The sequence below is a fragment of the Rhyacophila brunnea genome, unplaced genomic scaffold, assembly GCF_057557595.1.
Source record: "Rhyacophila brunnea isolate RB1 unplaced genomic scaffold, BYU_Rbru_1.0 scaffold_12, whole genome shotgun sequence".
In the NCBI taxonomy this organism is placed as follows: domain Eukaryota; kingdom Metazoa; phylum Arthropoda; class Insecta; order Trichoptera; family Rhyacophilidae; genus Rhyacophila; species Rhyacophila brunnea.
Window position 1 is genome coordinate 24,995,477 of NW_028232774.1, and position 18,746 is coordinate 25,014,222.

Below are 18,746 nucleotides of genomic sequence, written 5' to 3' on the forward strand. Positions count from 1 at the left end.
TACGGGTAAACATGTATTATCGGGCAAGTTGAACACGACAGTTGGGTTTTTACGATATCCGCGCCTGCCCAGTAGAACGATAGTGGCGAACCTGCCAGAAAAAAAATTAACCATACCGCGCAGAGACTCATTTGAGGATAACCGAGTTTCACGACCTGTCAAAAATAGTACCTACCATAAAATAGCAACATCCCGTCTCGCTTACTCTTGAAGAATGAGATTAGCAAGACAGTCGGTACTTTTATGTGTAAAGAGTTATTATCGCGAAAATACACACTATTGGTGCAAGCAAATCTGTAGGGTGAATACCCTACCATCCACCATGACTTGGCAGGAAACCATTAATTTATAACTACAATGTATCTTGCAACATATTATTGTTAAAATTGCAAAACAAGCGATTTATGTGAGTCAATCAAATTTCAACAGAAAGCTAATTTAGCAAAATAATATAATAATTCAATTAATCAATAATATCGAAAATTAATAAATAATGCTATATAGGTTTACCATGATATGCACAAAAGTTGTTTGTATAAAAATCAATCTTGCGCAATTATTAAAACTGCATAATTGTTCCAATTAAAATCAATTGTTTATAATTTACGAAACGAATCATGCATTGCACAATAAACCTCATAAGCATGATTATCAAAAATATTCAAGTAGTTGATAGCAGCATTTTCTATTATATCGAATCAGTATAAAATACTCAGTAGAAGAAATCAACATCGTCATTCAGTTATCAAAGAGTTAGCCGTAAGGTTATCGTTCGCTGCGCCCGGTCGAACTCGTAATCCATCGGAACGCATTCCCGTGATTTCACTCATTTAAATTATAATCTATAAACTTAGGCGGCTCTTGTGGTGCAGTAGGTAAGGCGCTGGCCTTCCACCCGAGAGTTCTGGGTTCGATTCCCGGTCATGACAAAAACATTTATGTGTTTTTCTCAAAGCCTGGGTGTTTGTGATTGTTCAAAATTACTAACAACCACCTTGTACGAAAAAGCAAGGACATGGTTATTAATAATTCTAAAAAAAAAAAAATCTATAAACTTACCTGTAATAATTAAATTGATATTTATTTGGAAGGAGATAATAAAACCAGGGTTCGTTTAATGCACGCATCAACCTTATTATTGGAGTCAAACCAACCTACCCTCCGGTTCCCTACCTCATCTCCTAACCAAAAATCCATGCACGTGTACAGGTGTTAATATAGTTGTCCACAGATATTATGTTCGAAATAAACAGTTTGCGAGAATTTAAATGAGCATTAATATAACTTCTTTTTCATCACAACTTTTGTTGAAATCATGTTCTAAAATAATGGGGTAAAAATTTGTTGCAATATTCTCATTTACCATAGAAAGCCAAATGTACAAAAAGCTGCCTTGAGAATTCATGTTTTTAGACTTATCAACATATTCAAGCCATACATGGAATTATAGAACGTTTGACAATTAATACTGTACCAAACATAGTACAGATGAAAATTTTGGAATTTGTATTGCGTTGTGCTATTTAACGTTACTTTATTTTACATTATGAATTAATTTACCATGTTTAGGTGGTGTTATGCATCCCTTCAATGTACATGCCCATCTTCCACCCATGCAGGAACACGTATTGCAATCAAGTTGTTTCGTTTCGCCATCGGTACATTCAGCATCTAAAAGAATATACATACATCAATGATTGATAACATAATTTATATAATGTTATTATAATATTACAGACACGTGCACACACACGTGGGGAAGAGGGTTTCGGTTTCAGGTAAAAAAATACAAATTATTAAGGTAAATGGGATATTACTCCTTCCTCAGGACTTCATGACTGTGGATCATAACTCCGATAATTTGACTGTCTAACAGCATTCTCAATCGGTTAGTCCAACTCTTCTCGGCGTTTCGGGTGATAAAGTGATAATATTTATCACTTTCGACGTCCAGTGGATCTATTCTATACACAAGGCGGCTATTGACAGTAGTGTATCATATTTATGTACATGTTATGTTTTAACAACCTCTCTCTGGGCTGTGTTCAGTTTTAGAGCGAGATAGACAATTTGGCAGTTTAGACGGGTAACTTATTGTAACAATTAACCTCCTCAATACATAAATATGATAAACTACCGTCGGTAGCCGCCGATAGCTGCATTGAGTATAGAATAGACCTACAGGTGTCGATAGTTTTTCTTTTGATATAACTACCGCCGTGATAGATACATAAGTGTATCTTTTACTTTACCTCGTTTGTTCCTTTTTGGGCATCCCATTAATGTGCACGCCCATATGCCGCCATGGCAATTACAGACATTGCAATCATCCATCTTTGTATCACCATCAGTACATTCTGAAACTGAAAGAATACACATTTAATGGTAGGTATATACTATATATTGTGAACAGGGTTGCGCCAAGCGAGGGTTTTAGGGGTACAAAACATCCGGGCGGCAGAATTCAGGCAGCAAAAGTCAGAAAAGAATCATTTTGTGTTATTAAAACATATATCTTACTGATTTCTATTCATTTAAATAAAATCATAATATTAATACTATCGAATTTAAATTTAAATGGATTTAAGTTGTGTAATATGTGGTGGCCGCGCGGCTTAAGCGTTGGACTATCACGCCGTGGGTCTCAGGTTCGAATCCTGGGTCTGGCAAGTACACATATTGTTTTTCAATTTATGTGTGTGTCAGGGTATGGACCTAATAGGTTGAGCAAGTGGCTGACATCCATTTCTCGTAAAAAACCAAATCTGTTAATACAAACCTCTACTCTGTGGAGGCCCATATGATCCTATCAGAATCGGACATGGTCGGAAATATGTGGGTTCCAGGTTCGAATCCTGGGCCTGACAAGTACACATATTTTTTTTCAATTTGTGTATGAGTCAGAGTATGGACCTAATAGATTGAACAAGTGGCTCCATTTCTCGTAAAAACAAAATCTGATAATACAAACCTCCACTCTGTGGAGGCCCATATTATGATTTTATTAGGATCGGACTTTGTCGAAAAAAAAACTATTCCATTTGAGTCGTTTGTTGCGCCCCGGGATTCACCTTTTGGCATCTTCAGGCACCATGTGCACTCACCAAAAGGTAAATACTCACTGACAATGAATACAGTTCATTCTAACTTAGGTATATAATAAATTAATACAATAAAATAGGTAAAAACATTATCACCTACCTATAAGTCAAGGATCACAATGAAAAAATATGAATATGAAACCATAGTCAGGGCCGGTGCGTCCATATAGGCGAACTAGGCAACCGCCTAGGGCACAAAACATAAGGGGGCACATAAATGGAAAACTAAAATTAATTTCCATATTTTAATAATCTTAAATAATACGTTTTATTTTATTTTGATGTTTTTATCTGTTTCTTATAATTATGTATCATAAGTAGTGATCGGATTCGGAATCTGGTGGCGTTCTATGGCCAGCCAAACGATACAGCCAGATACAAACGGTACAAACGATACAAATCCAGGGATTTTGTCACACAGCTGTGTATTGTTTAGCCTAATTACTTAAAAGCGTTTACAAGGCGGTTCTGGGCCTGGAACCTAGCCTTTCGCCATGGATTCGGAAAACATTCCGATCGCTAATCATTTTTTTTATTTTCTATCGACCGTTTTTGTTAAAACTGCGACATTTCCAGGTAGGCGGTCTAAGCTAATCCAAGATAAAAAAGAGGCCGTATACGTTTTTATCTCAGCAATTTATATGAATATAGTTCAACAAATATATAATTATTTCTCTAGGTCGACACGTCGTTGGAAAATTTTATCGAACCGTATCCCAATGTTTACTCTTATACCATTGACAGCGCTCGGAATGGAGCGGAACGCCCCGGAGCGCCGTTCCTGTTCGTGGGATTTCCAAGGATGGCGTTCCTGTTCGTTAAAACCTCGAAAATGGCGTACCGGTTCGTAAAATATCCGACGGACAGCGAGTCGTCTAGTAAAATCCTCAAGCGTCATACTTAATATTATTACGTTCCGGGTTAGATTTAAAATTTACGAAAATGAATTGATAGGTACAAAAACATAAATATTTTTTTTATTAAAAAATAATTTTACTGGTTTAGAACCACTGAATTTTCTATGACCCGTACATAATGTACTTAAGTTTTTTTGAAATAGTGATAGAGTAAATGTAAGACAACGTATTTGAGAACTAACCTTTTTCAAGACAATACTGTTTTCAACGAATTTGGCATTGAATGCACTAATAGACAGACCCTTTTGCGTCAATGGTGATAAAACAATAAAATTGTATACAAAGGGCACTGGGTAAGATTTATTGCATTGTCGCACGTTATGGGACAATAATGTATTTTGAAAAAAAAAATGTTTTTATGATTGTAAGGAAAGGTTGGAAGCTATTTTACATTGGAATGTAGATTTACTGTAGTATTAATTTATAAAACGAGACATTTATTTTTTTGCAAGTTCATACATATTATTTTAATACAGTTAAGGTTAAGGTACATGCCTAAATATAATGAGTTAATAACGTAATAGTTATAATGCACACTGGAACTTTGAAATTTTTAAATGAAACACATTAAATACATGTATTATCTTTACTCTATAAATGACTTAATTAATTTGTTAAATATTGCACAAAAATAACATAGTAAAAATAGTGTGAATAAAACTACGTGCCCTACCTAAGTATCTACCGAGATAGGTATACTATATCTGTCCTACCGAGGGTTGAAATTCTTGAGCACGTTTATGGTAGCCAATTGTTTTTTGTAATGAAACTTTAAATTTTGTATCGAGACAACCATAATTGACCGAATTGTCCATTTATCATATTATTATGTTAGCGAAATTTACATGGGTTTGACGCGTTCATAGTTTTTGTATTTCATAATGCAATCGGGGTCGTTCATTGGTCGTTTATCAATATTTAACCCAATGCTTACGGGCCCTTTTGATTAATTTTGTAATTAACGTGTTAATTTGCATTTGAAAAGTAATTAGCAAAAACACAATTTTGTGCGGCCCGTAAACATTGGGTTAATTTGTATGCAGCCAATGATAAGCGTTTTCATCAGAGGAAGCGACAAAATTAGACTCCTTATTTTTCCAAATTTAATCATTTTAAGTTGTGTTTTTTTGGTTTCCCATTACCTAGCCCCCATGCTTTGCTGCTCTACACTAATTTATTTTTTATATTTCTTACATTATTGATGAATTGATGAAGTTCAGCGGAAATAATTTCCAGTGAAAAACTAAGTAGGTACCGAGAGAGATGGAATAAAATAAGGGAGGCCTTCATCCAGCACTGGATCGACCGAGGTTGATGGGTTGGGTTCTAAATAATTATTATTGCATACATGAAAAAACCTAACTGTTGCAGCTGCTTTGCAAATTTTTTAAATTTCCGAAAAACTTGTGCGCTGACATCGTTTAAAAACTCTTTATAGGTACTTAATACCTTAAATTGTTGTTTAATAATTTCTGAGGGGGTAAAATATTTCATATTAAATAGTAAATACAGTCATGCTTTTCCTTGTGACCAGAACATACGTATTTGCTGTTTTACCTACCTACTCAACGTTACGGAATCGCCAGATAATAATTATTTATCCTAATCTATTATAATATTTTACATTGAGTGACAAAAAAAAAATATCATTTCCTCATATATTTTTATTGTTTTAATTTTATATGGATATTTTTCGGGTTGAATGAACTGTGTTTTTGATGGTTAAACTAACAAAATAATACATTTAATAACTTAAATCAAATAACTCCATAATTAATATAGATAAATATTCATGAACATCGTATGCATGTTAAAATTTTTGTATTGTTTAAGGTACAATACGAAATAAATTAAATAAATCAATCAGAATCCAACGGGATAAATATATGAAAAATTTCCCTGTATATAATAATTTCTATAACATTGGAAACCTATTAGAATAAATTATCCTACATGTCCACATGATATAATTTTTTTTTTTCTAATAATATGTACCTACACTTCTGAGGTTGTTTAAAATGATTCATATTTAATAAAGAATGCTACATTTGTAAAACTTGCGTATTAGATATTTTTTTAATTATTTTTTTAAAAACCATGCCCTTGCTTTTTCGTATACGATGGATTTTAATTTGATTAAAAAAATAGTTTACCTTAATCAAAATATTTAGAATTTACGAAAAATCAGAGCTTTGAAAAAAGCGGCATGTATTTTGTTTAAGCCGAAGTATCTTCACTCATATTTCTATCCACTCTTAGTTGCATATTTTTATTCAAACTGCTAAAGAAACCAATGGGAAATTGTGATTAGTTTGTCTATTATTTCATGTATTTTAATAATGTTTCCCACTCCAATTAGATTCATATACGTTTAGTTATTTATATTTGTATAATTATTAATGTATTTTTTAGAAAACGATTTCGTAAACTAAAATGACTACATTTGTATGTTACCACTAATTGTTATAGCCGATAGCGTATTGGGAGAAGATGATGATGAAAAAAGTACATCATGTAAAACTAAAAGATATTTTTATGTTACAGATATTATTATATCTAATATCCAATGACATTAATATGGACGAAGCATCTAGAAAATAAAATGACACTCACTTTGTGTCGGGTCTGCCGGATGGCGAAATTCATATTTTAATATCGGTATCCTACGCTCAAATGAACATTCTGCTTGCAAGCGGTCTGGCGACACCGCTGGGTCTGCCCATACAAAATTTCTGACTGTCAGGTTTCGACTCCACCGTTATTATTATGTTACAAAATGCCAATGTGCCTAGTTAAAAATTGTAAAAAAAATCTACTAAACACTCCAAGAAAGATGGGATATCACTTTGCATGTGTTAGTATTATTTATTATTTATAAAATGCCATTTTAAGATATTGATGAATGTTTATTCAATGCAATTGAATGACAGGAACCATTGGACAGTCAGTCGCCTGTGATTCGCTGGGCACGCTTGCGTCTAATCTCCGAGAAGTCGTAAGTAACCGAGAATCTGTTTCTAACGCAATGAGTCATGACACTAATACGCCATTACAATAAAGGTTATATTACTATAAATTCTCGAAGCTTGTATCGCATAATGGAAACGGATACGTCAATGGTCACGTGACATCTACCTATACATCTGTGAATGACTTTCATGGACAATTTCTCGTGCGCGCCGGGTATGAAGTGAGTCGTCCATTTAATATGTCATTGCTAATATCACACATTTTTGGAAAATTGTCGAGCGTTCCTGTTCGTGAAATTTCCCATTTCGAGCACTGACCATTGGGCGAAACAAGGTGGGAGAGCCGAATTGAAGATTTGAAGCCTTTAAGATATAATCTTGGTGATATACCTATATGATGCAATGGAGATATTTGATGACCCAATATTGAATAATTCATCTGGAAACTCTTCCCGAATTGAAGCAAAGGCCTTTGCTGATGTAAGTTGAAATTTGAGATGTATGGTGTCAATTGTCGCATGGCACAATATTCTTTTAGAAGTAAATATTGCAAGTAAAATATTACAAGGAAAGAATACTGATATATATTCTGCTTCAAATCAATTAGAGCTAACTAAAAAATATTTAGGTACTGATGCAGTAGTGATGAAAGTTATGAACAAGTTTTAATTGATGCTGCTGAGATTGCAAAGATGCTAGAAACAGAACCAAAATTTGACACAAAACATGTTCGAACGAGAAGAAAGAAACGGCACTTTCAATATGAAGCTGAAGACGAGGCACCCCAAGAACCTAAACACTAAACAGCAATACAAAATAGGTTTCTACTATACAGTTTTAGACATGGCTATGCAATCTATCGAAGAGAGGTTCAAATAATTGGAGCAACATAATATTTTATTTGACTTCCTGTATGACATATTATATAATATCCAAAGAAAAAGCCACCTGCAGATATACCTGTCGACTGCAAAAATTTAGGAAATTCTTTGACTCATAATGCTAACAAATGCATTGATGCTTATGATCTATGTAGTGAGCTTCAAGCAGTAGCTAAAAGACTTTCAAAATCTATGCCACCACCAGAAGTTCTGCTTTTTATAGAGTGGAACAAAATATTGAAGATTGTGTACCAAATATTTTTGTAGCTCTAAGAATATTAATAACACTTTCCCTGTAAAAGTGGCAAGTGGTGAACGTAGTTTCTCAAAATTGAAAATTATTAAATAGTACTTGCGCTCAACGATGTCACAAACAGACAAGTAGATTTAGCAACAATTTCAATTGAGTATGATTAAACTAGGTACGACATTTGATTTGAAGGAGTTGGTTAAATTCTTTGCAAAAAAAAAGGCGAGAAAAATTAAATTGTAATTATTCTGTAATCATGTCTATTTTTTGTTAAATGTGCATTTTTGTTTATTATTTGGTTACAAAGTCTTTTTTTTTATTTAAATTAAACAGTATATTTCAAACTGAAAAATAAAGAGTTTATTATGTGTGTGTGTGCGTGTTTTATGATAATTTATTAAATAAAATTTTTTGGAAGAGACTAAAATTATTTTATTAATAAGTGTCTATTATATGTCTATTGATCCCTAAATGTTTTTTTTTATTCTTTCGAAAAAAATGAGAGAATTTGTTAAAAAGGGGGCATGCGAATAAACTTTGCCTAGGGCACCAAATAACCTCGCGCCGGCGCTGACCATAGTACATCAATGGATCAAACCAAATACCCATAGGAATGTGGCAATCGACGAGTCCTGTGAGAACCAAGCTGTGTCAGCACAAACCCGAGACATAGGCGTCGTTCTCAAATTAATATTATTGAATTATTTTAATAAACATTTTTCACAGGCCGTCAGTGGTATCGGTTAGTGCTTACTCAGTGAGAAACGCTGACGGCGAAAATAAGATTGTTTAGTTATTTAGTACATACATTTTCTTAGCATACAAATTTCACAGGAATCTCAAAGATATGTTCGTTATTACTAAGTTTAGGTAGCTATTTATATATTATATTCCAAATGATACTGCCCGATTTGCCGTTACTCGGTAGGTGGCCCGCCAGAGATCCTGGACTGGGGGACCGTTTCAGGATTTGGGGGCCATGGATATCACTGTATAATCAGTGGCGAAGGGTGGAGGTAGGCTGTTAAGATTCGCTATAAATAGTGCACACTAAACTTTTTTAGTCATATGTATTTGTTTTTATTGAACTAAGACTACAATTTACAGATGGTGTTAGTTAGTTTTTAAAAATCAACTAAACCCTGCCTAAACGAAACCATAATAGTTTTAGTCTAATTTGGGCTATACGACAAAATTGTGCACACTTTTTCATTCATAGTTATTTGTTTTTGTTGGATTAAAAATATATATTGCACATATTCTTGGTTATTTTTTTTAAATTCATTAAGCCCTGCCTAAACCAAACTATAATATATATAAAATATTATTCTATTTATAAAATATTCAAAGTTATGTATGATTTAATTGCATAATTTTAGATATTTTATAGATATACTTGTATTTTTTGACTATTATCTATTATGGCTTGGTTTCTCAGGGTTTAATTGAATTTTAAAAACTAACCAACATTATCTGTAAATTGTAGTCTTATTTCAACGAAAACAAATATCTATGTCTGAAAAAGTTTAATGTGCGCTGTTTATGGCGGATCTTAACAGCCTACCTCCACAGTGTATATTATACTTTTATTGAAATATATGATGTTTTTACAATTTTATTTTTTACAACTTTACTTGTTTATTTGTTTAATTTTTCGTGCGCTTCGTGGCATAGGAAAAGTTACTTTAAATGATATTTGAACATAATTTTCTTTAGTAGGTAAGAAGTTTGGCAACAAGTGAGTTCCGGCACCTTTATTTTTCAAAAAAAGGCCCTGTATATATATTATAGTGGTGGCAGGTGGTTATAGGGTGGCAACACTATAACCATACACAGTGCAAAGGTTACAAGTACCTAGTGTACAGATGAAAATTTTGGAATTTGTATTGTGTTGTGCTATTTTACGTTACTTTATATTACGTTATGAATTAATTTACCTTGTTCAGGTGGTTTTATGCACCCCTTCTTTGTACATGCCCATCTTCCACCCGCGCAGGAACACGTGTTGCAATCAATTTGTCTCGTTTCGCCTTCGCTACACACGGCATCTAAAATAATACACATACATCAATGATCGATAACATTATAATAAAATAACACTGCACGTTTATAATATGCGCTCACAGAAGAGAGAGGAAAAAATACAAATTGTTCAGTCTTATCAAAACCACACGACTGAAGATCGTGACCCGGATAATTTGGCGCTCGAACTGCCTTCTTAAAGGGGTTGGTCCCCATGGGCGCGCCAAGTGGGGGTGTGAAATACCCGGGCGGCAGTATTTGGGGGGCGGCATGAAAAAAACATTGTTTTGATATTATTTTTTTTTTTTTTTTTTTGTGATTTTACCGAGGCTTTGACTGCGACTCGCTGTCATATCGCCTCTTCTCTTCTAGAAGGGGATCCTTCGATCAGGTCCTCACTCCTATTCTGTTAAATGGCTTTATAATTATTTTGTCTAGCTCTTCCGTCTTTCTTTCTTTCTTCTTTAGACGCCAGTGTTTTATGCACCAGAATCGCTCTCCTCCGTATCCATCCCTTCTGTATTTTCGATACATCGTGTAATCATTGAATTTCAGATAGTCTAATTCAGACCTCAGCCAAGTCTCTGAGATTAATGCTATTGAAATTTTTTGTCTTATTTAGTAGAGTTCTATATCATCCTTTTTTTGCTTCATACTTCTGGCAATCCATTGTAAAATCCTAATTTGTTTTTTATTATCCATTTTGCTCCAGAACCTCCCCTAGAATTTCCTTTAAGTGTCCTTCTTTGAATTGTTTGCATACCCAGTCCACTGCTTTAATTATTAGTTGTTTAATGATCTGCTGCCAGTCTCCCCCTTTCAGCAAGACTTTCATAATTTCTCCCATCGCGTTTACCTCTGTCTTCCCCTTTGAATTTTTCTTATTTTTTGTAGGCTTTACGCTACTACCTGTAGATATTATTGTTGAGCCTGAAGCTTCTACCACCGCTTCTTCTTTCTTTTTGTTTTCCTTAGTTTTTTGAATTGTTTCGCTTTCATCTCTTCCTACGATTTTTTTTTGTTTTAATATGTCAGCATAGCTATTATTTAACATATTTTTTTTTGCTTCCTTGAAAGGTATGTTCATTTTTTTCATTGCTTCTTTGCAATTCTTTTCCTCTTGCCACTTTGGGCATTTTTGGCTGTTTGCCGCGTGGTTACCTTTGCAATTGATGCACGTAATTTCCTCATTTTTTTCGCAGGTTTTGTGGTTTTCACCACACTTAGGGCACGTTTCTACTGTACGTCCGCAATTGTTCGCGATATGCCCATATCGCCAGCATTTGTAGCATTGCATAACCCTGAATACATACGGTTCTACAGCAAAAGAGACTCCATATATGTAAATTGTTCTCGGCAATATTTTCTCCCCAAATTTAATACTGACTGACGAGGTCTTTGTCAGCTCTCCTGTATCACCTTTTCTTGTCAACCTCTTAAGGTTGATTACTTTTGCATCACTTTTGATTTCCATTTGCAGTTCTTGGAGGTCCATATCAATATCGACTTTTCTTATTACTCCATAAGAGCAGGAGTCATTCTCTTTGGTCACAAAACCGAGATCTTTGAGTTCTCCAGCTTGTTTCACTTTATCTGCTTCTTTTTCGTCTTCTACTTGGATGTACGTCTTTAAATTTTTATTGTAAATTTTCTGTACTTTTACTCCTGCCTTATGCAGCATCTGCGCTATTTTCAATTTTAATGGAATTTTACTTCCCGTCGCTATCATGACGATGTTTTGGTTTCCCTTCGGAGTGACCCCAGAGTCTCTTCTGGGTTTTTTTCCAGAGGTCACCGTCTGCCATTCTTCTTCTTTTTCTCCAACCACTTCCTCTTCATCATCGTTTCTTTTCTTCTTCGTTTTTTTGGTTTCATTCACTTCCATCGTGGTGTTTTCCATTTTATTGCTTTTGCCGTTCACGCGGTCTTGGAATTCGCGCAACAGTGTGAACAAAAAACAGTGTGGACAACCCCTCGCTTCACAGCGTTTGACGCACTTCCCGCACAAAGTGCACTATCCGTGCAACAATAAATATTTTTCACTTTTTCTCCAGCACTGGCACTGATTGTCAAAATCACATGGGACCACACATGTTTAGTTTATTGTCAAATTCATTTACAAACAATATTATTTTTGTTGTATCCCGTATTTATAACCGTTCGCGAGTAACCAGGCGAGTAGCGTCCCGTTTACGCAAGCGAAGTTGTACAACCTCACTCCACCGCTGTTGGCTTCCGACTGTTTTGATATTATTAAAAATAAATGTTATTTAATTTGTGGCACTCATAAATTGGTGCAACTATTTGAGGCATCGAATGTCTAAAATAGCGATTCTTAACGTATGGGTCGCAACCCAAAATTATTACCCTAAATTGGGTCGCAGATCAAAAAGGTTAAGAGACGCTGGTCTAAAGGTACCCGTCGCCTTAAAATTCAATAATAAATTATTATGGATAAGTATATTTATTTATATTATGCATTCAAATCTCTATTTATAATAATAATTGTAGGTTCAAACACATATTTTACAAAGCACAGTGTAATATTACATTAAGGCTATACCTCAATTGAGGCATGGTCTAAAAAGATCGTGGCTAGGCGATGCGCGGATTGCGGGTCGCGGGTGCAAATGACGCATGCCGATCATGCCATGTCTTAACAAAATCGTCAGGTCTCTCTGGTTTATCTGTAAGTATGTGTATTATCGTGTACTTTACCTGGTTTGCTAATTTGGCATCCCTGGCACTTCCACAATCCACCATAGCAATTGCACACTTTACAACCATCCATCTTTGTATCACCATGGGTACATTCTTTAACTGAAAGAATAGAAGCGCATGATATTTTGGAGGACAATAAATTACAAACTTGACAAACATGCTTTTCAGTTAGGAGGCCTGTATGATAAGTCAGGTAAAATTCTAAGAAATTAAATCACAATCGCAAATATCATATAATATGCCAAGTGTCATCTGTTACTAGGGCTCAATGACATTATTAATGGACAACGCACTGAATACAGTAGCTAACAAGTAACTTCGGGCATAGCGACATTCGCACATGTATGGTAGACGTCACGCAATATCCATTATGCGATATCACGCATCGGGAATTTATAGCAATATTACCTTTATTGTAATGGCGTTAGAAAAGTGTTTTTAATGTAAATGTTCATTTGAGCGAACTCGTTCGAACCGAATCATTCGGCAGACCCGACAAAAAGCTTCTGGAATTTATAGCAATATCACCTCTATTGTAATGGCGTTAGAACAGATTATGCTATTCGGCAGACCCAACAAAAAGTGGGTGTCCAGTGATCCATCACTATACACCAAAGACTAAGGAATAGTGGCAACGGTGAGTTCTCCTGGTGAATCGGCACCGAAGAAGACAAATGTGGTTAAATCGTCTGGAAAGGTTATGGCGACGGTTTTTAGGATGCACGTGCCATAATTCACACCAACTACCTTACAAGGGAAAAAAATACTGGGGAATATTACTACAATTTATTGGATCATTTCAACGACACTTTGAAGGGAAAACGAACGCATTTTTCGAGGAAAAAAGTTCTCTTCCATCAAGAAAATGGACGGATGCACACGTGTGTCGTTTCCATGGCAAAATTGCATGCATTGAAGCATGCATTCTTTCCTCGTCCATCATATTATTATTCTCCACATTTAGCCCCCTGCGCCTATTTCCTATTTTCAGATTCAAAGAAATGGCTAGGCGATAAAAGATTTGGCACTAACGACGAGGTCATCAATGTAAACCGTTTTAAAGGGTAGAAGAAATCGTATTTTTTGGAAAGGGTCAAAAAAAATATTTTCATTTTATTTTAAAACGTTATTATCAATTTTGTATCGCAACCCACAGGTTAAGAATCTTTGATTTCGGGGGCGATTTTCTTTGGCGCAGATGACGCACTCCATTCGTCAGAAGATTTAAAACGGGGCTTCGAAGCGGTTTAAACCAGTCATACAATTTATTAAATTATAACAAGATCATAAAAAAGGTATTTTTCACAAATTAATTAATGATAATTATTTTAAGTTAACGTATGCGATTCTAGCAAAAGAGTACATTGATATGTTGTACTAGATACCTATGTTGGTAGATTGTATGCATTTTTTAATATACTATTGTTAATATCAGCTGAGTAGTGGGGCGCAAAAATATTATATGAGTATCGTGTGCGTATTGTCACACACTGCTGTATCTATATGCGTAACGCAAAATGCATATTATAAACTGCTTATCTAGCAAATATCTAAGTTTTATATTATGTTATTTACCGATTGCATGATGGTCTTTGCATCCCTTCAATGTGCACGCCCACCTTCCAAACAAGCAGTCACACTCGTTGCAATCAACCTGTTTCGTCTGGCCTTCGGTACAGGTGTCATCTAAAACAATATAAATACATTATTCAATAATCAATAACATACTCTTATGCGTTTAGACATTTTTAGTTCCATGATGCGATTCAAGGAAATTTGGTAGTTGGTATGTGTAGTTTTTATTTTATTTTTTTATCGTGAGAGACTTCAAAATCACCCAGTGTCTCGGGCCTCCACGCCCTTAAACCCACCACTGTCTTATTTAGATAAAAATAAAGATATAACATGTTCCGCAACGCATCCTTCGGAACTAATTTTATAATTATTACCATAAATCATTCTTTCATTTGACATTTTACTTTTATCTCGCGTCTGTGGCCGAAGTTTTTAATGTAGTGTTATTTAATATTAGCTAAGGAGTGGGATGCAATTAATATAATGTGAGTATCGTGTGCGTATTGTCACACAATGCTATAATAATTATATGTATAATATGCAGTGGCGGCTCGTTCATATGCATTGCGGAACTGCAGCACCCCCAAGCAAATTGAGAAAAATGTAATATTATAATAAACATAAATTTATGTATATTATTTGAAAATATCAATATTATTTAAGCGTGAATTAAGCTCGCCCGCGCACCGATATATCCAATAATTATCATACACCACGGTACTGCAGTACCGTTTTCAAACGAATATGCTCGAATGGCGCAGGAGGGGTGCGGGGAGCAGGGCACGCAGCTGGGAGCTTGATCGGTACCGCAGGCCCGACAGTGTATCGCCGTATCTGCGTTCTTACGTGAGCCCGCGTGTGTGCGGAGGAAAGAAATATAGCTTTAATGATTTATTAACATTGTTAAAATTTATTTTTGCAAGCAATTTATGCAAAGTTCTTTATTTTAATTACTTAATAATATAATTAATTATTTATATTTAATTTTTATGTTAATAGTAAAATATAATCAAATTAAACATTTTTTTTTATTTTTAATCAACCGCAGCACCTCCAGATATCTTATCCATGAGCCGCCACTGATAATATAAGTAACGCAAAGTCTATACAGTGGAACCTCGATTATGTGATTCAATGGAGATTCAAACTTCAAAACAAGTTCGGGTTTGGATCGAAAATTTAAAGGGCGACATGGTATTAGATAAATGGAAGCAAACACTTTTATAGACACGTTTCTGTAGAACGAAGAATACGATGAAGAGTTTATGTGATGAAACAGGATTAAATTGAAAAATAAAATACCCAACAAATCTTTAGCTCAAGACGTGAACATACTGACTGCACCAGGGTACAAATTGCGATGCGAATGATCCTGGATTCCAAATTTTGAATGATGAGGAAATAATTGAAGAAATATCTGCCTCAGAGGAACGCGACAAAGAAGACAAAGAAGAGATTCTCGAGGGACTAAATATTGGTCCTTCACATTCTAAAGCTTTTCAATACTTAGATGTCGCCATGAAGTGGTTTGAGAGCCCGAAGAATGTAACTCAAGACAACTTATACAGTCGAACTTGGTTATTACGATCACTTAAATAGCGAGATCTCCGATGTAATGAGGAAACATTCGTTGACATTTTAGTTTATGATTTTCTCCATACATTTTTTCACTTTTATAACGAGCTACTTCTCGGGTATACCGAGCAAAACTGTTAATGTGTCGATCGTTTAAAAACAACATTTTCGAAAATCCGACCGGGAAGTTAACTAGACCGATGCCATCGGGATCGAATTACGTTTATGACATTAGTTAAGTTAAGACCTAATTGGTGTTTTCGCCGACAACATTGACAAAGTATCCACTCATATGGTTGAAATTGCATGTAAAAAATCCAAGCTTTGTGAAGTCAGTAGGTACCTACCATCACCGGCGGCTCAACACTTCATTACAATAAACAACTTCTTTTGAAGTTTATGAATTCCATGCTTGTTTCGGGGATTTTTACGATGGTTTTTAGATTTTTTTAATGTGAAATGCTTATATAGAACGTGGCATGAAAAATGTTATACAACGATATAACGAGTAATGCTTATAACGAGCAAATTCAGTCAGTCCCATCTTCCTCGTGATAACCAAGTTCAACTATATATCAATAAAAATTGTTTATACAAAATGTACTTTTATTTCCATAACAATTTTTTTTTCAATTATCTGGATTTCTCACTGTCCAGAATACATTCATCCCCAATTCGGATAATCGAAGTTCTATAGTAATTAAAAACTGCTTGTCTCGCAGAAATCTTTAGTTTTATGCATTTATATAATACTGGATGAATCATATGCTTCTTAAAATGACGCCCGATTTTCAGCGACTCGGCCAGTGTTAAAACTTACTGTTTTAATATCAGCGGACTTAACTAAATATTAGCTCACTTAATATTTGTCTCGAAAACGACCTGGCAATAATTATGAGTAAGCCCGATCTAGCTTGCATCTTACTCTAACTAATAGTCAGCGCATGACGACTTGCTCTGTCCGCTCAGACATGAATTTTTGGTAGCTTGCAAACTTTGGGTTGCAGACACCCTTAGGGTCACAATTCCAAGAACGCAAATTTAGTTTTACAGCCAGGGCAATACGGGTGAAATTCGGTAATCTATGTTAACGGTCTTAACGCATTATACCTACAAGGAAATATTATAAGACGATATTCGTAATATCTTTTGTGGTACATTTTTAAAATGACACTTGTATGGGAACTCCTCATCTAGTAGTATATCAATGGTTTTATGTTATGTTTTTTTACCGTGTTCATCGTGTTTAATGCATTCCATCAATGTGCACCCCCATCTTCCACCCATGCAGCTACACGTGTTGCAATCAACCTGTTTAGTCTCTCCTTCGGTACATTCAGCATCTAAAATTATATAAATACATTATTTAACAATCAATGAGATACTATTATAATTTATTATAACGCACGTTTACCAACCATTAAGACGGTGGTCGGCAATCGGCGGACCAAACTATCATTTTGAGGACCATAAATGGTTGATTACGGGTTAGTCATATCTAATAAATTTTATATGAAAATAAAAGAGTGTGTTTCTGCATTTTAATGACAAAAACAGAACGGCGCTCTATTGAATATTTTCAAATTGAATTATGGATTTACATAAAGAAGTACTTATTCGCTAATCTTCTATATCAATGCCTCTTAAAATATGCAAAAAAAACAATAAGTAGGTATAGTAGAATACTGGTGGCGAAGAGTAGAGGTAGGCTGTTAAGATCCGACATAAATTGTTAACACTACAAGACTACAAATTTGCAGATAGTGTTGATTACTTTTTTTAAACTAACCAAAGTAATCCACGCCATAATAGATAGGTACATTATAGTAAAAAAAATATTCAGCTTTCTATTTAGATATTTTATAGATATAAGTACATGTTATATCTATTATGGTTTGGTTTAGGAAGGGCTCACTGAATTTGAAAAAAACTAACCAGCACCATCTGCAATTTGTATTCTTAATTCAATGAAAACAAATAACTATGATTGAAAAAGTGTCATGGCCCCCACAAGGGGGGGGGGGGCTGATAGGGCTCTAGTCTGGGGGCCCGGGCTCATGGTGGGCCTGGCATGGCGAGTCGACCAAATAAGTGAGCTAAACACACATCACAAATTTTCTCTAATAGTAAATTATTATTTGATAGTGTGATGTAATTTTGAATTGTGTCATTACTTGATAATTAACTCCATAATTAGAGTGGATGTAAGTATAAAAAATACACTAAATACCCTTAATTTGACCGTGAACGCCATTTGGAATACGCTACTATAGAGCGTCACACTGCCTTTAACCTTGGCGATAGGTAGGAGGCCCGACAAAGATCCTAGTCTTAAGGGCCGCTTCAGGGTGTGGGGGCCATGAAAAGTGTGCACTATTTTATCGGATTGCCCATAGCATAACTAAACTATTTTTTTAAAATATTAATAACCATGCCCTTGCTTTTCTGTACAATGTGGTTGGTGGGTTACCTAAACTATTATGGCTTGGTTTAGGCAGGCTCTAATAAATTTAAAAAAAATAATCAGCGCCATCTGCAATTTCTATTCTTAGTTCAATGAAAACAAAAAATTATAATTGACAAAGTTCAGTGTGTACCATTTATGTCAGATCTTGACAGCCTACCTCCACCCCTCGCCACTGAAGAATTCCAATATTGGTTCCGAAACTCACGATCGACAACTGATCAATTGTGTAGAATACAATAGAACCTATAAAAATATCATGAGTTTGACA

The 18,746-nt window shown here is 34.9% G+C and overlaps 1 protein-coding gene across 13 annotated transcripts in view; it reads right to left on the minus strand.

Annotated features, from left to right (window-relative positions):
* LOC147077972 (uncharacterized) overlaps positions 1-18,746 on the minus strand; it is a 114,146-nt gene that overhangs the window by 30,157 nt on the left and 65,243 nt on the right. For all 13 annotated transcript variants that reach the window (XM_085961049.1, XM_085961044.1, XM_085961041.1 and 10 more), the window contains 6 exons: positions 17,244-17,354; positions 14,437-14,547; positions 12,859-12,960; positions 10,056-10,166; positions 2,253-2,363; positions 1,561-1,671 (listed from right to left, as the gene is read on the minus strand). In XM_085961049.1, the coding sequence (XP_085817175.1) occupies positions 1,561-1,671; positions 2,253-2,363; positions 10,056-10,166; positions 12,859-12,960; positions 14,437-14,547; positions 17,244-17,354 (657 nt within the window). The remainder of the gene's footprint in view (positions 1-1,560; positions 1,672-2,252; positions 2,364-10,055; positions 10,167-12,858; positions 12,961-14,436; positions 14,548-17,243; positions 17,355-18,746) is intronic.